This window comes from Coregonus clupeaformis, unplaced genomic scaffold, assembly GCF_020615455.1.
Source record: "Coregonus clupeaformis isolate EN_2021a unplaced genomic scaffold, ASM2061545v1 scaf0047, whole genome shotgun sequence".
In the NCBI taxonomy this organism is placed as follows: domain Eukaryota; kingdom Metazoa; phylum Chordata; class Actinopteri; order Salmoniformes; family Salmonidae; genus Coregonus; species Coregonus clupeaformis.
The window spans coordinates 459,623-478,936 of NW_025533502.1; the positions used below are offsets into that span (position 1 = coordinate 459,623).

Here is a 19,314-nt window from a genome sequence, read left to right on the forward strand (position 1 = left end):
CTACTCACAGGGCCCGCATTCGTAAAGCTCCTCAGAGTAGGAGTGCTGATCTGGGATCAGTTTTGCCTGACAGACTTTGCAGTCAGCAGTTTTTTCTTCCCAGTCATTGATATTTTATGTACAGTACAACACACATGCAGTACAATAACCAAACATATCCACTGTACCTATATTTACCTATACTGTATCACTATGCAGTAGTTCAGTGCATTACTGTGATTCATATATTGGCTGTAAATGACTATGTTTCACCTCCCTTAGATCTCACCTCAGTGGCAAAATTACAGAGAAAAGCATTTGTGCTGTTTTACCAGTCATACTCAGAACTCCCCTGCACAGTACAAATCACCTCAGAGACTCCACGGGTCTCTTAACTCCCTAGATTGGCTGTTATCTGAGCAGACCCAATAAACTGCACTGAAAGCAGGTAGGAGAGAGCTGAGGCTGGGAGCTCCTTACCGTAAATAGGTTGAATATACAGTAGAGGTTTGTAGTGCAGGTTATTGGCCAGCTATACATCAATGCAGTAAATTGTGGTGTGCAAACTAAGTGTGTGCGTCCCAAATGATACCCTAGTAGTGCACTATAATATAGGGAATATGGTGCCGTGTGGGATTCAGCCTAAGATTCCTGTCTGCACTCTCCCATGGCAATGGAGGATACAGTGAGCTCCAAAAGTATTGGGACAGCGACACATTTTTAGTTGTTTTGGCTCTGTACGCCAGCACTTTGGATTTTAAATTATACACTGACTATGAGGTTAAAGTGCAGACTGTCAGCTTTAATCTGAGGGTATTTTCATCCATATCGGGTGAACCGATTTGAAAATACATCACTTTTTGTACATAGTCCCTTCATTTTAGGAGACCAGAATTATTGGGCCATATTCACTTATGTGCATTAAAGTAGAAAAACGTTAAGTATTTGGTCCCATATTCATAGCACGCAATGACTACATCAAGCTTGTGACTCTACACATTTGTTGGATGCATTTGCTGTTTGTTTAAATTGTGTTTCAGATTATTTTGTGCCTAATAGAAATTAATGGTAAATAATGTGTTGTGTCATTTTGGAGTCACTTTTATTGTAAATAAGAATATAATATGTTTCTAAACACTTCTATATTCATGTGGATGCTACCATGATTATGGATCATCCTGAATGAATTGTGAATAATGATGAGTGAGAAAGTTACAGACATACAAATATCATACCCCCAAGACATGCTAACCTCTCACCATTACAATAACAGGGAAGGTTAGCATTTTGGATGTGGGTATGATATTTGTGCGTCTGTAACTTTCTCACTCATCATTATTCATGATTCATTCAAGATTATCCATAATCATGATAGCAAGTCACTTATACAGGCCCAAGAACCACTGACAATCTCCTCTGTAGTGGGACCACTGCCAAGTCAATGCTTATTGTCTGCATCCCAGGGCAGCAGCCAACCGACCAACACCTCTCTCCCATGTGACAGACACTAGAGAGGAGGAACTCAAACACACCTCTTTCTTTCTGTATTGGTATGACTTGGTTCTTCAGACACACACTTTCTGACGCACAGACAGATACACACACTGTTCCTTCAAGCAGGAACAGAGACTTCTAGTTCTAGGTCGTTTTCAATGCCGGTTGAATTCATTTCCTGATAAGTGAACCACAACACAGAACATGTAATCTGAGAGGATTGGATTCATGGCCGGCAGACACACACACGCCTTTTTATATTTTTTGTATTTTGTTATTTTACTTTTATTTAACTAGGCAAGTCAGTTAAGAACAAATTCTTATTTACAATGACGGCCTACACCGGCCAAACCCGGACGACGCTGGGCCAATTGTGTGCAGCCCTATGGGACTCCCAATCACGGCCGGTTGTGATACGCCTGTGTGTCTATATTTATTTATCTTCTATACGGCTTGACTGACAACACATAGTCCCAGAGACTGACAACACATAGTCCCAGAGACTGACAACACATAGTCCCAGAGACTGACAACACATAGTCCCAGAGACTGACAACACATAGTCCCAGAGACTGACAACACATAGTCCCAGAGACTGACAACACATAGTCCCAGAGACTGACAACACATAGTTTGGAGGGCTTGCAGCACCAAGCTTGATTACAGGGTGTGGCTGTAGCAGGGTAACAGTAAACAAGGATTAGTGCTGTCTCTGTTTAGGCCCCTTTTGGTTGGCTCCAGCGTACAGATCTAGGATCAGCTTCCCCCTGCCCCCAATCAACACTAACCATTAGTGGAGAAAATGCTGAACTGACTCAGGATCAGCATCTAGGGGCAACTTCACCCCACTCCTTTAGGTTGGGTGGTGGATGCAGGGGTAATAATGTGTCTAGGGCCCTGTGTTTTAGTAACCTGGTCACAGATTGGTTTGTGCTGTCTCGCCAACTCCTATAGTATAGTCGTTCTCGTGCTAAACATACATGAGAATGTAATGTCTCTCAGAGGAGGCTACTGAGGGGAGGACGGCTCATAATAATGCTGGAATGGCGTGAATGGAATGGTATCAAAGCACGTTTTTTTGTTTTATATATATGTTTGATACCTTCCTTTCGTCCTCCCCTCAGCAGCCTCCATGATGTCTCTATACAGGGTTTTAGGGAGGTCCTCTTTCACTAGAACAGAGGCTTGGGGCGGGGATATCACTCTATCGCTTCTAGTGTAATTCTCTGGATCCACCACACACTTTGCATGGTAAAGGGAGGGGCTTAGACAACAGCTTAGATACAGAGATGAATGAATCCTAATCTGTTTAGATAACAGTCACTTTAGAGGCTGGTTTCTCTGACACAGGTTAAACCTAGTCCAGGACTAAAAAGCACATTTGAGTCCAGGATTAGGCTTCTATGTCTGGGAAACTGACCCCTAAAAGTCTAGCTGTTAGTGAAATAATAATGAAAAGATAAAAACCTTTATTTGAATTGTCTATGTGATACTCTATGTGCTGATGTTTGTAGTGTTGAATTTACTAGACTACCGGTGACAATTAGCTGGCTGGCTAAGTCATTCAATGTTAATTAATGTGCATGGTTCCTGTTAAATAAATGTAGTAAACGACGATGAAATGAATAAAAATCCACCATTATTTCTACACAGCTGTATTGATGTTATGTGTTCTGACTTCTTGTCTCATCGACAAAAGGTGGGATGTTTTAGACATTTGTAGTGATGAGGATCTTGTGTAAAATACCCGAAACGTATAGTCATGTATGTTGTACCCCCACTCCCCAAACAAGGTCACACAACAAGGATTTAATTCATAGAAAAATAGTGCTCTTTATTATAAATTATTGAAATGTCATATAAATATAAATATGTGCAAAGTTTTTAGTTCCGCTTGCTTCTCTCTTTTTCTTCAGATGTCGTTCATGCTTCTACTGCAGCCAGTCACCTGGCTAGTCTAATGAATATCTTTATAAAAGACAGGAGAAAACATCTTTCAATGTTTCAGTCAGTCATGTAAACATTGTCTGGTTTTAAGCAAGAAAATAGAACAGGATGAACCTTAGATGCGCTCTTTGAGAGGAAGAGAGATTCTCAGATTTTAATACATTCAATAACAAGCGATATCTGGTATCCTGTCTGTGGCACAAATACCACCACATTCATCTGGGAATATTTCCTATCCACTGAGGGCTTACCCTGACTCTATTTCGTCTTTATATAGTGATGCTATTATCTCAAATTTAAAAGCAACCCCTCATTAATTTTTTTGTCATGCAAGTATTTGTTGTTCTGTCAATAAACCGTTTTTTGTTGGCGAGTTCAAGGCAGGTTTGGCATGTTCATATGAAAAGCCCTGCCAATGAACCAATCATTACACACATCATCAACACTTTAAGTCTCAAAGTTCATTTTCTCTATTCGGCCATTTGTGTGCTTTACACTTCTGTAACTTTGGGTCATAATTGGTTTGCAGATCTGGCTTATTACAAATATTGACTCAAAGTGTGGTGTTGGAGGTGGTGATGGTGAATGTCCCCATTGGAACATGGGTTAGAATTCCTGTTGCTAGGCAGTTTCCTGGCAAGGCTGAGGCAGAGATCCCAGTTTTCCCAGAGGGGGACAAAAAGCTTGGCACTCCGACCAACGTGTTTAATACTTCCAGGCTCAGGGCTAATGTCCATGACTAATATCCAACAGCCAGCTAAAGACAGTCATTACAGCCAGTCCTGCTGTAATGGTTGATTGGATAGCAGAGGCTGGTGTGTGTGTGTCTCAGGCCGGTGCCGTGCCACAGCCAGACCCCATGGTTAGCAGCAGTGGGAATGTGTGCTTCATCAGAGGCATGAAGGCAGGCAAGATGCTGGCACAGAGCCTTCATAGACTGAAGAGAGAGAGCGGACCTTGGGAGGAAGTTATTAGTCATGCAGTGAGGTTGGAGTTGAGGTTGGGAAATAGTTATGTTGGGAAATAGTTATTTTCTGGTCCAATCGAAGGCCTGACTGACACACATCTGAACCAATTAGCAGCACGCCGACTGTCCGTTTAGCCTCTCAATGAACCACTCCTCCTCTCTCTCTCTCTCTCTCCTTCTCGCTCCTTCTCTCTCGCTCTCTCTGTCTGTCTTTCTCTCTTTCTCCCTGCATGAATGAGAGACTGGAAAGTCTGATGACGACGCCCACTTCTTTTCTTTTGGTTGGCAGCCTGTTGAGAGTGACTGGCTGATGGTGGACCAGTATAGCTCTACTCCTCATGGTAACGTTTCATCACTCCTGGGCTTGGGAGGTAGCTACAGTACAGCCCTAGTGAGAACCACATCACCAAGCATCTTCTTCTTACTCTCTCAGACTGACTGGCTGCTACCTTCCCCTCTGCCTCTTCACCCTGATGTGGGTGAACTATCCCTTTAAGACACAGATACAGACAGTCATATTTCCCCCCCAGTTCTGCGGGGTACTGCCACACTGTCTCTCACAACGACCCAAGTCCCCTTCATAACACCTTAATCAAGTCTGATGCCCATCAGGGGCACTACATGTCCAGAGAGTGCCCTAGATGGGCGCGTCGTACTCCTGCAGGAACTCTTTGAGTGGGTGGGGAAGCTGGTCCCGTTTGCTGGATATGTCTAGGTGTCCGTTGACCGTTTTCCTACATAGGTGCTGCAGGCTGGACATAGTGGAGGAGAAAGGTTTGAGGAGCTCCAGAGGGATCTTCTCACCTCCAGAGTAGATGTAGTAGGAGGCATTCCCTCCCCTCGTGTTCCCTGCCAATGAAGCCCCTTTGGTGGGTGGCATGTAGTGGTGGACCAGCTTGAGCACGCAGTCGAAGCGGGGCACAGCCTGCATGCTCTTGGGGTCCGTCTGGAGTAAAAAGGACCCGGAGTCACACTGGATGCGCAGGTTCTTGGTGCCAGACACCGTCTTGACGCTGAGCGTGAAGAAGTGTCGGTTGTCGGAGCTGTCGCGGATCAGGAAGGTGCCGACGGGCTCGGCGGCCAGCATGGCGTTGGCCTCCTTGCCGTTGATGGAGCCCCAGTAGAAGCCGCTCTCCTGGAGCTTGTGCAGGGTGGTGATGACGAGCTGGTACTGCACCTTGGAGCTGAAGGTCTTGTAACGGTGAGGCAGCCGCATGGTGGTGTCGAAGGGGCTGCTGCTCATGACGGAGTCAAACTTGCTGTGGGTTACCATGGCGCTGCGCACCGCGTCTTTGCGACCTGTCTGGTGAGCACTGGGCACCACACAGACAGCAGAAGACTAGAAGGAGGAGGTCGGGGAGTAGAGGTCACGAATCCCCCTACAGAGGTCAAGGCCCTTTAGTTCTGTTGTTGTTGTGTCTGGAGAGGATAGTCCTGGAGATAAAGCAGAGAAAATCATCAGTATCAAAAGTATCTGCTCAGAGTGGAGTGACTTGGTCATTGAGTGGACCTCAGGGCATTGGGCAATATGATCCAAAGAACTGACGTTTAGTTTCGAGTTTATCAACTCAAGATATCCAGTTCTATCATTTTAATTATAGAAATACATAACAGTCGATAAAAGGTTTATTTATAGTGTAATTGTTTTAGGATTAAGAATAATCTAATACTCCTCAACCCATGTAGGGCTCAGGCAAAGATGATGCTTTAATTTTTATTTCAAATATTATAATTAAAATTCTCTGGTTACATAGTGGAAAATTTTTACCAATGAGGCCCTGGCTATTTTTTGTCCTGTCGCGGACTATTGAGAACCACACGAAGTAATAAGATTCGACACTACTCATGTTGCTATCGTCACTCCAATTACGCACTGCTGCATGATTTATAACCATATTATTTACGACAAATCGCCTATATGGCTATTGCATGTGAAAGGTGAAAGTGAAAACATTATATTTCAGTAGAAGAATAGAAGTGATTTGCAATTAGGCTACCGTGTGCTCTGTCCTACTAATTTACAGGAAAGTAGTTTTTTTATCTATGCCCTCGGGCTCAGTCACGGCGGTCAGTTCCAGTAATGTCGAGCAGCCTGGTGAGCGGAATCCTTCAACTGTTGCGTCATTTTACATACAAAAATCTCATGAAAAAAATCGCTAATGTATTATAATGATACATTGTCTTCGCCTTTGCTACTTTTAAACTATATCATGTCTTATTTCTTACCTTTTACGGTTTCTCTCTGTACACTTGGCGCTTTGAAAGTTTATCCAATTGCTTCAATCCCTTGAGCATATTTGTTTCCTTGAGCTTGATGTCTTGTGTTGTTCAAATTGTAACAATTGTATCCTTGCTGATGTGCAATGTCGTTTACAGTGCCAGTTTTGTACTTTGTCTGTGTTCTACATTGGACTGACTAGACATTGATCGTACATCAGTTGCCTCTTTATGAACACTAAGCGCTAGCGAGTAGCGCTCATAACGTGTCGGGAGGCTCCACCCCCTTTGTTTTCCAGTAAGGGCCTCTTGGCAGATTGTCAGTAAGAAATAGTTTGATTCCTGGTATTCAACAGAGAAGTCCTCCCCTCCCCCGCTATTCCTCCAAAATGAAGTTATGGAGTTCAAAGCAATAACTTTTCCTGCAGCGAATTGCATGTAAAAACGGTCTGTTACCGCCATATTGTATTAGCTTTGCTGGTAATAGTAATGTTATTATAATGCACTAATTGCATTATAATACCACTATATATTTAGCATGTTATAAACATTCTAAGGTAATCAATATGTCCAACCTATTGGTTTGCAGAAAAGGCCTATATAGTGAAAAATACATCTAAAAAAAACAAACATTTTAAGGTAATCACATGATCTGATACATTTTACGTTTTAAGAAGTACTTTAATTAATCTGAGCACTATTGACAGTGGTTGGTAAATGGGCCTCCTGGTAGAATAGACAGAACACGGAGATGCAAGCTGTTCCTCTCTGGCAGCGGCTGAATGCTATGCCAGTGCCCCGTAGAGGCTGTTCCCCTCTGGCAGCGGCTGAATGCTATGCCAGTGCCCCGTAGAGGGCGCCAATATGTTTTGATTGGACAGTTCGAGCTTTATAGGCACATTTATAACTTTATTATAGGGACATAGTTTCTTTGGAAATGGCTGTCAGTTTCTTTAGAACTGGCAACATTTTTACATCCCTTTGCTTTTCATAGACTACTATCCTACATTTACATGTTAGTCATTTAGCAGACGCTCTTATCCAGAGCGACTTACATGCGCAATTAGGGTTATTTGCCTTGCTTAAGGGCACATCGACAGATTTTTCACCTAGTCGGCTCGGGGATTAGAACCAGCGACCTTTCGTTTACTGGCACAACGCTCTTACCCACTAAGCTACCTGCCGCCCTATATCCTATACAGCTTAGTTATCATGGCAAGATCCCAACTGAACAGATGGCTTTATGAGATCTTTGGACCAAGTTACGACATGCTCACACTGCTCATAGACATGTCCATTTCATTCTTAATATCATTTGAATCATTAAATCAAAGTATACATTTGAACGAAAGGAGTTGGGAAATTCGGGACATTACAGGAAGATGTAAATATGTAATAGCTAATCACAAAACAAAAAAACAGTGACACTAAACTCCCATAGAGTAAATCACATGATCTACATTTTGTTGTGTAAGATGTTGACCTAGCGGAGTGTATTCTAGTTGTGTCCGAAATGGCACCCTAGTACTTTAGACTAGGATCAATAGGGCTCTGGTCAAAAGCAGTCACATCAAATCAAATTGTATTTGTCACATGCGCCGAATACAACAGGTGTAGATATTACAGTGAAATACTTACTTACAAACCCTTAACCAACAATGCAGTTAAGAAAAAAAAGTGTTGAGTAAAAAATAAATAAGTAAAAAATAAATGAAAGAGCAGCAGTAAAATAACAGTAGTGAGGCTATATACAGGGGGTACCAGTACAGAGTCAATGTGTGGGGGCACAGGTTAGTCGAGGTAATTGAGGTCATATGTACATGTAGGTAGAGTTAAAGTGGACGACATAGAGAATAGGGTGTCATTTGGGATGCAGACCTAGTGTTACACTCCCTGTCTCCATGTACTGTAATGTGTGACTTGTTCCCTACTCATCATCCTCTGTTTCTCCCTTCCTGCTTACTCATCAGAGATCTGACTGACACAAGCCCTGGGGATGGGTAGGTAGATTAACCCAGGGTATAACCAGCCAGGCTAGGGTAAGGAAGGTGGTTCAATGGTGAGTAACCTTGCCAGAGAGATCTGAAGAGTTGCATTGGCTCCCCAAAGTAATGCAGAGGCATTAACTCAGAGGGCTACTTACTGTCTTGTGGCATGCAGGAGACCTGGGTTCAAACTCTGGTGTGACCAGGCCAGGTTTCCACCACTCCCTGCCATCTCACCCACCTCAATGTCCACACTCTAATATTCATCAGCCCAGGGAGGGAAGACACCAGACAGAGAGAGAGAGAGAGAGAGAGAGAGAGAGAGAGAGAGAGAGAGAGAGAGAGAGAGAGAGAGAGAGAGAGAGAGAGAGAGAGAGTAGGGCCCCCAAAAGACTAGGCCCAGCACTGGCAGGGGGGATGACGCCATAACGGCACAGCTAATAATAAGCTTTGGAGAGAGCCAGCTGTGTCTATAGAGGTGAGTCAGGTGCCTGGTGATTCAGATCAGACCTCTAGGTTGGGTGACTAGGTATATGTCCTAAATGGCACCCTATTCAAGTGCACTACTTTTGACCAGAGCCCTATGGGTCCTGGTCAAAATAAGTGCACAACATAGGGAATAGGGTGCCATTTGGGTCTCAGTCTAGGGGGGGGAAGCAGCCAGTAAGACAACTCCACTGGATTCCACTTGTTTTCCAGAAAACCCTGTTGTGTCATCAGTGTGAGACAGGCACACGGCTGGTTACTGGGCCCTCCTGGGGGAAGAATGGATGTGAATAGAGAGGAGTGGTGGTGAGTTAGCCCAACCAGGAAAGAGGAAGTCATAGGAACTCATCACACAGCCAGGCTAGAGATCTCATTGGCTTAGACACCTGGCAGACGTCAAAGAAGCCATCAAATTGTAGCCTACACCGACACCAGAACAGATTGAATTCAAATGAAAACCAAATGAGTTTATTTAAAGTGCATTATCACATTCTTCTTCAGTTTAAAGAGTAAATCATAATTTTTACAATCTAGGCTGAGAGGAATTAATTTTTAAACATTGAAAGAAATGAGTTAAACAGCGGGGTGGAGGATGACACACAATACAAGTTCCGCAATGATTCATTGTCTGTCTGCCAACAACTATGGTCTGTGTGTACTTAAACTGGAGGGTAGTGGTCAGATATCTGGTCAGTCCGGGGTCAGCATGGCCTGTCTACTGCTAACTGACCTGTAACTGTGACTGCCTGCTCTCCTCTGTTGTTCCTGTGTGCTCTCTGAGCATTTGGCAGGACATCTGAAGCACAGGGTGAGAGGCTTGGCTGGGTAGACACACACGTACGCAAGCACAGATTAACACACAAACATTACATTTACATTTTAGTTATTTAGCAGACACTCTTATCCAGAGCAACTTACAGTTAGTGAGTGCATACATTTTCATACTGCTCCCCTGTGGGAAACGAACCCACAAACCTGGTGTTGCAAGCGCCATGCTCTACCAACTGAGCTACAGGGGACTAACATGCACGTGCACGTACACACACACACACGTATACACACACACACATAAAGTATTTAGTCAGCCACCAATTGTGCAAGTTCTCCCACTTAAAAAGATGAGAGAGGCCTGTAATTTTCATCATAGACAAATTGAGATTTTTTTTTTCTCCAGAAAATCACATTGTAGGATTTTTAATGAATTTATTTGCAAATGATGGTGGAAAATAAGTATTTGGTCACCTACAAACAAGCAAGATTTCTGGCTCTCACAGACCTGTAACTTCTTCTTTAAGAGGCTCCTCTGTCCTCCACTCGTTACCTGTATTAATGGCACCTGTTTGAACTTGTTATCAGTATAAAAGACACCTGTCCACAACCTCAAACAGTCACACTCCAAACTCCACTATGGCCAAGACCAAAGAGCTGTCAAAGGACACCAGAAACAAAATTGTAGACCTGCACCAGGCTGGGAAGACTGAATCTGCAATAGGTAAGCAGCTTGGTTTGAAGAAATCAACTGTGGGAGCAATTATTAGGAAATGGAAGACATACAAGACCACTGATAATCTCCCTCGATCTGGGGCTCCACGCAAGATCTCACCCTGTGGGGTCAAAATGATCACAAGAACGGTGAGCAAAAATCCCAGAACCACACGGGGGACCTAGTGAATGACCTGCAGAGAGCTGGGACCAAAGTAACAAAGCCTACCATCAGTAACACACTACGCCGCCAGGGACTCAAATCCTGCAGTGCCAGACGTGTCCCCCTGCTTAAGCCAGTACATGTCCAGGCCCGTCTGAAGTTTGCTAGAGTGCATTTGGATGATCCAGAAGAGGATTGGGAGAATGTCATATGGTCAGATGAAATCAAAATATAACTTTTTGGTAAAAACTCAACTCGTCGTGTTTGGAGGACAAAGAATGCTGAGTTGCATCCAAAGAACACCATACCTACTGTGAAGCATCATGCTTTGGGGCTGTTTTTCTGCAAAGGGACCAGGACGACTGATCCGTGTAAAGGAAAGAATGAATGGGGCCATCTATCGTGAGATTTTGAGTGAAAACCTCCTTCCATCAGCAAGGGCATTGAAGATTAAACGTGGCTGGGTCTTTCAGCATGACAATGATCCCAAACACACCGGCCGGGCAACGAAGGAGTGGCTTCGTAAGAAGCATTTCAAGGTCCTGGAGTGGCCTAGCCAGTCTCCAGATCTCAACCCCATAGAAAATCTTTGGAGGGAGTTGAAAGTCCGTGTTTCCCAGCGACAGCCCCAAAACATCACTGCTCTAGAGGAGATCTGCATGGAGGAATGGGCCAAAATACCAGCAACAGTGTGTGAAAACCTTGTGAAGACTTACAGAAAACGTTTGACCTGTGTCATTGCCAACAAAGGGTATATAACAAAGTATTGAGAAACGTTTGTTATTGACCAAATACTTATTTTCCACCCTAATTTGCAAATAAATTCATTAAAAATCCTACAATGTGATTTTCTGGATTTCTTTTCCTCATTTTGTCTGTCATAGTTGACGTGTACCTATGATGAAAATTACAGGCCTCTCTCATCTTTTTAAGTGGGAGAACTTGCACAATTGGTGGCTGACTAAATACTTTTTTCCCCCACTGTATACACACACACACACACACGTACAGATACACACACACACACAGACATTAGACAAGTCTGTATTCTAGTCTCATCAAACAGTCACCCAGGTTTGTAGTATGACTTAACCAGAGTGGATGAGTTACACTAAACAAATATAGCCTAAGGTTTTCCAGTAGTACCTTAGAGTACTATTTACTATCCGCCCTCTCCAAACCTTGAAGTGGAGTGACTTGAAGTGGAGTGACTTGAAGTGGAGTGACTTGAAGTGGAGTGACCTTTCCTATAGGAGAGGATAGGATGAGGTTTTGTGACTATTTGGTGGTCTGAAACATTCCGTTTCAGGGGGAAAGCAGCTGCTTCATACTGAATAGGCTTTCCCACTGACACAGAGACAAGCTTCCTGTAAATCCATTTGTCGGGCAGGAAAAAGGGGGATGAAAGGCGGCAGAGTTTGATTTAACTGTAAGATAATAAATATGTTAAGAGCTTTTTCAATGCTACTTTTCATGAGATTATCTGTGGCATTGCCCTTTGCGAAGAAAGGCAGAGCTTTCAATATTTAGACAGCTGGATACGCTGAAGGTTTCAACTCAGGTTGAGGCTACATGTTCAACACTAGGAAATGCTATTTGCTGAAACTCCTCTTAGGCCCACAGAAGCGGTTACATTTTTTATTTTATTTTATTTAACCTTTATATAACCAGGTAAGCCAGTTGAGAACAAGCTCTCATTTACAACTGCGACCTGGCCAAGATAAAGCAAAGCAGTGCGATAAAAACAACAACAACACAGAGTTACATATGGAATAAACAAAAGGTACAGTCAATAACACAATAGAAAATCTATATACAGTGTGTGCAAATGTAGTAAGTTATGAAGGTAAGGCAATAAATAGGCCATAGTGCAAAATAATTACAATGTAGTATTAACACTGGAGTGATAGATGTGCAGAAGATGATGTGCAAATAGAGATACTGGGGTGCAAATTAGCAAAATAAATAACAATGTAAATAACAATATGGGAATGAGGTAGTTGGGTGGGATAATTACAGATGGGCTGTGTACAGGTACAGTGATCGGTAAGCTGCTCTGACAACTGATGCTTAAAGTTAATGAGGGAGATAAGTGTCTCCAGCTTCAGAGATTTTTGTAGTTCGTTCTAGTAATTTGCAGCAGAGAACTGGAAGGAATGGCGGCCAAAGGAGGTGTTGGCTTTGGGGATGACCAGTGAGATATACCTGCTGGAGCGCATACTACGGGTGGGTGTTGCTATGGTGACCAATGAGCTAAGATAAGGCGGGGATTTGCCTAGAAGGGATTTATAGATGACCTGGAGCCAGTGGGTTTGGCGACGAATATGTAGTGAGGGCCAGCCAACGAGAGCGTACATGTCACAATGATGGGTAGTATATGGGCCTTTGGTGACAAAACGGATGGCACTGTGATAGACTACATTCAATTTGCTGAGTTGAGTGTTGCTATTTTGTAAATGACATCGCCGAAGTCAAGGATCGGTAGGATAGTCCGTTTTACGAGGGCATGTTTAGCAGCATGAGTGAAGGAGGCTTTGTTGCGAAACAGGAAGCCGATTCTAGATTTAACTTTGGATTGGAGATGCTTAATGTGAGTCTGGAAGGAGAGTTTACGGTCTAACCAGACACCTAGGTATTTGTAGTTGTCCACATATTCTAAGTCAGACCCGCCGAGAGTAGTGATTCTAGTCGGGCGGGCGGGTGCAAGCAGCGTTCGATTGAAGAGCATGCATTTAGTTTTACTAGCGTTTAAGAGCAGTTGGAGGCCACGGAAGGAGTGTTGTATGGCATTGAAGCTTGTTTGGAGGTTTGTTAACACAGTGTCCAATGAAGGGCCAGATGTATACAAATTGGTGTCGTCTGCGTAGAGGTGGATCTGAGAGTCACCAGCAGCAAGAGCGACATCATTGATATACACAGAGAACAGAGTCGACCCGAGAATTGAACCCTGTGGCACCCCCATAGAGACTGCCAGAGGTCCAGACAACAGGCCCTCCGATTTGACACATTGAACTCTATCTGAAAAGTAGTTGGTGAACCAGGCGAGGCAGTCAGTTGAGAAACCAAGGCAATTTAGTCTGCCAATAAGAATGCGGTGATTGACAGTGTCAAAAGCCTTGGCCAGGTCGATGAAGACGGCTGCACAGTACTGTCTTTTACCAATCGCAGTTATTATATTGTTTAGGACCTTGAGTGAGGCTGAGGTGCACCCATGACCAGCTCGGAAACCAGATTGCATAGCGGAGAAGGTACGGTGGGATTCGAAGTGGTCAGTGATCTGTTTGTTAACTTGGCTTTCAAATACTTTCGAAAGGCAGGGTAGGATGGATATAGGTCCGTAACAGTTTGGATCTAGAGTGTCACCCCCTTTGAAGAGGGGGATGACTGTGGCAGCTTTCCAATCTCTGGGGATCTCAGACGATACGAAATAGAGGTTGAACAGGCTAGTAATAGGGGTTGCCACAATTTTGGCGGCTAATTTTAGAAAGAAAGGGTCCAGATTGTCTAGCCCAGCTGATTTGTAGGGGTCAATATTTTGCAGCTCTTTCAGGACATCAGCTATCTGAATTTGGGTGAAGGAGAAGCAGGGGTGGCATGGGCAAGTTGCTGGGAGGAGGTGCTTTTATTCTCCATGGACTTTACAGTGTCCCAAAACCTTTTGGAGTTAGTGCTACAGGATGCACATTTCTGTTTGAAAAAGCTAGCCTTTGATTTCCTAACTGATTGTGTATATTGGTTCCTGACTTCCCTGAAAAGTTGCATATCGCGGGGGCTGTTCGATGTTAATACAGTACGCCACAGGATGTTTTTGTGCTGGTCAAGGGCGGTCAAGTCTGGGGTGAACCAGGGGCTATATCTGTTCTTAGTTATTAATTTTTTGAATGGGGCATGCTTATTTAAGATGGAGAGGAAAGCACTTTTGAAGAACATCCAGGCATCCTCTACTGACGGAATGAGATCAATATCCATCCAGGATACCCGGGCCAGGTCAATTAGAAAGGCCTGCTCGCCGAAGTGTTTTAGGGAGCGTTTGACAGTGATGAGGGGTGGTCGTTTGACTGCGGACCCATTACGGACGCAGGCAATGAGGCAGTGATCGCTGAGATCCTGGTTGAAGACAGCGGAGGTGTATTTAGAGGGTCAATTAGTCAGGATGATATCTACGAGGGTGCCCATGTTTACGGATTTAGGGTTATACCTGGTAGGTTCCTTAATAATTTGTGTGAGATTGAGGACATCTAGTTTAGATTGTAGGAAGGCCGGGGTGTTAAGCATATCCCAGTTTAGGTCACCAAGCAGTACGAACTCTGAGGATAGATGGGGGGCAAGCAATTCACATATGGTGTCCAGGGCACAACTGGGGGCTGAGGGGGGTCTGTAGCAAGTGGCAACAGTGAGAGACTTATTTCTGGAAAGGTGGCTTTTTAGAAGTAGAAGCTCAAACTGTTTGGGCACAGACCTGTCACGGATACGGCCGAGGCTGCCCCTTCTCCTCGTGCGTAATTGTTCTTTGTTACGTCGGCTGTTGAGCTGTTGTTTTTGCTCTTCCCTGCGTGGAGGGTTTGCTGTGTTTACTTGGAGTCAAGTAAAGCCATTTATTCTCAGTTCTGTGTCCTGCGCCTGATTCCGTTTCCCCACTGCACCCAGACGCTGACAGAATCACGCACCCGTTATGGAGTCAGCAGGCACGCCCGATCCCAGCGCTTCGGTGGAGGAACGCATCCACCAGCACGCGACCATGCTGCAATGGCTAGGCTTGGCTCTGGATCAAGTGATCCACACCATGGATCGATGGGAGAGAGTTGGGTTTTCTACACCTCCTCCTTCGCCGATTTCTCTTCCATCCAGATCCTCAACCCCTGGGTCCAGTGGTCTTCGGCTCTCGCTCCCGAGGGAATACGATGGGACAGCTGCCGGGTGTAAGGGTTTCCTGCTCCAGGTGGAACTTTACCTGGCCACCATCCACCCGGCTCCCTCGGGATACGAGAGCGTGTCCGCCCTCATCTCCTGTCTGTCGGGCAGAGCCCTGGAATGGGCCAACGCGGAGTGGGGTGGAATAGACGCTGAGTCCGTTCGTTATGAGGACTTTACCCGCCGTTTCCGGGCAGTATTCGATCATCCGCCTGAGGGGAGAGCGGCGGGGGAGCGTCTGTTTCACCTCAGCCAGGGAATGAGGAGCGCACAGGAATACGCCCTGGATTTCAGGACACTGGCAGCCAGCGCGGGATGGAACGAGAGGGCCCTGATTGATCACTACCGATGCAGTCTACGGGAGGACGTTCGTCGGGAGCTGGCCTGCAGGGACACTAATCTTAACCTGGACCAGCTGGTAGATTTATCGATCCGGCTGGATAACCTGTTGGCTACCCGTGGACGTCCAGATCAGGGTCCGTCCAGTCCATCCCCCAGCACTTCCCAGTCCACACCTATGGAGCTTGGAAGTGCTGATGCGGAGAGACCGAGCAAGGGGGTGGTCTCCTGCACCAACTGTGGCCGCAGAGGACACACTGCGGGCCGGTGCAGGAGAAGACCCTCATGGAATCGAGGCAGCAGGCAGGGTTCTGGGGGACCATCCTAGGTGAGTAAGCACCCAACTCACCCAGAGCTCCCTGTTGCTCACATGATGATTAATGTTATTTTCCCGGAGTTTTCCCCACATTCCCAGCATAGGGCGCTCGTAGATTCCGGCGCAGCTGGGAATTTCATGGACAGATTGGTTGCGCATAGATTAGGGATTCCTATATTGCCGTTAGATGTGCCCTTCCCTATACGTGCCCTAGATAGTCGCCCATTAGGGTCAGGTATGGTTAGGGAGGTCACAGCTCCACTTCGGATGGAGACACAGGGGGGTCATGAGGAGAGAATTAGTCTCTTCCTTATTGATACCCCTGCGTTTCCCGTGGTGCTGGGCCTTCCCTGGCTAGCCACCCATGACCCCAGTATTTCGTGGCAACAGAGGGCTCTTAAGGGATGGTCACCTCAGTGCTCGGGAAGGTGTGTAGGTGTTTCCGTTGGGGCAACCACGGTGGAGAGTCCAAACCATGTCTCCCCAATGCACATTCCCTCAGAATATGCCGATTTGGCTCTCGCCTTCTGTAAAAGGAAGGCAACTCAATTACCACCCCATCGAAGAGGGGAGTGTGCAATAGATCTCCGTGAGGGTGCTGCACTTCCCAGGAGTCATGTGTATCCTCTGTCACAGGAGGAGACGGTGGCTATGGAAACATATGTCACCGAATCTCTGGGACAGGGATACATTCGGCCCTCCACTTCCCCTGCCTCCTCGAGTTTCTTTTTTGTGAAGAAAAAGGATGGAGGTTTACGCCCGTGCATTGACTATCGAGGTCTAAATCAGATAACCGTAAAATACAGCTATCCTCTTCCTCTCATTGCTAGTATGACGGAGTCATTGCACGGGGCACGCTTCTTCACAAAATTGGACCTCAGGAGCGTGTACAATCTGATCCGTATCCGGGAGGGGGACGAGTGGAAGACGGCATTTAGTACCACCTCTGGTCACTATGAGTACCTCGTCATGCCGTACGGGTTGATGAATGCTCCCTCAGTCTTTCAATCCTTTGTCGATGAGATTTTCAGGGACCTGCATGAACAGGGTGTAGTGGTGTATATATATGATATTCTCACATACTCCGCTACACGCGACGAGCATGTGTCCCTGGTGCGCAAGGTGCTTGGTAGACTGTTGGAGCATGACCTGTACGTTAAGGCTGAGAAATGTCTGTTCTTCAGACAGTCCGTCTCCTTCTTAGGATACCGCTTGTCAGAGTCAGGGGTCGAGATGGAGTGTGACCGCATTTCAGCCGTGCGTAATTGGCCGACTCCTACCACGGTAAAGGAGGTGCAGCGATTTTTGGGTTTTGCCAACTACTACCTGAGATTTATCTGGGGCTTTGGCCAGGTAGCAGCTCCCATAACCTCTTTGCTAAAGGGCGGTTCGGTGCGCCTGCAGTTGTCAGCGGAGGCGAACAGGGCTTTTGGTCAGCTGAAGGCGTTGTTCACCACGGCTCCCGTGCTGGCTCATCTGGATCCGTCCTTGCAATTCATAGTCGAGGTGGACGCGTCCGAGGCGGGGATAGGAGCTGTACTGTCTCAGCGCTCGGGTACGCCTCCCAAACTCCGCCCCTGTGCTTTCTTCTCGAAGAAGCTCAGCCCGGCGGAGCAAAACTACGACGTGGGGGATCGGGAGCTGTTAGCTGTTGTGAAAGCTCTTAAGGTGTGGAGACATTGGCTTGAGGGGGCTAAACACCCTTTTCTCATTTTGACTGACCACCGCAATCTGGAGTACATTCGGGCAGCGAGGAGACTGAATCCTCGTCAGGCAAGGTGGGCCATGTTTTTCATGCGTTTTGTGTTCACCCTATCGTATAGACCAGGTTCCCAGAATGCTAAGGCAGATGCTCTGTCCCGGCTATATGACTCAGAGGATCGGACCAGGGAGCCTACTCCCATACTTCCGGCTTCTTGTCTGGTGGCGCCGGTGGTATGGGAGGTTGACGCGGACATCGAGCGGGCGTTACGCACGGAGCCCACTCCCCCCCAGTGTCCAGTGGGTTGTGCGTACGTTCCGTCCGAGGTTCGCGATCGTTTTATTTATTGGGCTCACACGTCACCTTCTTCTGGCCATCCTGGCATTGGTCGGACAGTGCGCTGTCTTAGTGGGAAGTACTGGTGGCCCACTTTAGCTCAGGACGTGAGGGTTTATGTTTCTTCCTGTTCGGTGTGCGCTCAGTGCAAGGCACCTAGACACCTTCCCAGAGGTAAATTACAACCTCTCCCCGTTCCACAGCGGCCGTGGTCATACCTATCGGTGGACTTTGTTACAGATCTTCCTCCGTCACAGGGTAACACCACGATCCTGGTCGTTGTGGATCGGTTTTCTAAGTCCTGTCGTCTCATTCCTTGCCCGGTCTCCCTACTGCCCTACAGACCGCAGAGGCCCTGTTCACACACGTCTTCCGGCACTACGGGGTGCCTGAGGATATAGTGTTTGATCGGGGTCCCCAGTTCACATCGAGGGTCTGGAAGGCTTTTATGGACCATCTGGGGGTCTCGGTCAGCCTGACCTCAGGTTTTCACCCCGAGAGTAATGGGCAGGTGGAGAGAGTAAACCAGGATGTGGGTAGGTTTCTGAGTTCGTATTCCCAGGACCGGCAGGGGGATTGGTCAGTTTACATCCCCTGGGCAGAAATGGCACAAAATTCCCTCCGCCACTCCTCCACTGACCTGTCTCCCTTTCAGTGTGTACTAAGTTACCAGCCGGTCCTGGCACCGTGGCATCAGAGCCAGATCGAGGCTCCTGTGGTGGATGAATGGGTTCGGCGCTCGGAGGAGACATGGAACGCAGCCCATGTACGCCTGCAAAGGGCGATTAGGAGACAGAAGGCGAGTGCCGACCGCCACCGCAGTGAGGCTCCGGTTTATGCACCGGGGGACCGGGTCTGGCTCTCGACCCGAAACCTGCCCCTTCGCCTGCCCTGCCGGAAGCTGGGTCGGCGGTTTGTGGGGCCCTTTAAAGTCCTGAGGAGGTTGAACGAGGTTTGTTATAGGTTACAGCTCCCCCCTTATTACCGTAT

General features: G+C 46.4%; 1 protein-coding gene across 1 annotated transcript; it reads right to left on the reverse strand.

Annotated features, from left to right (window-relative positions):
- Positions 1-3,281: 3,281 nt before the first annotated feature.
- LOC121551199 (suppressor of cytokine signaling 3-like) lies at positions 3,282-6,824 on the reverse strand. Its single transcript, XM_041863745.2, has 2 exons — positions 6,614-6,824; positions 3,282-5,821 (listed from the first exon to the last, which is right to left on the reverse strand). The coding sequence occupies exon 2, from the start codon at positions 5,658-5,660 to the stop codon at positions 5,025-5,027; it is 636 nt and encodes a 211-aa protein (XP_041719679.2). The 5' UTR covers positions 5,661-5,821; positions 6,614-6,824; the 3' UTR covers positions 3,282-5,024.
- Positions 6,825-19,314: the final 12,490 nt, after the last annotated feature.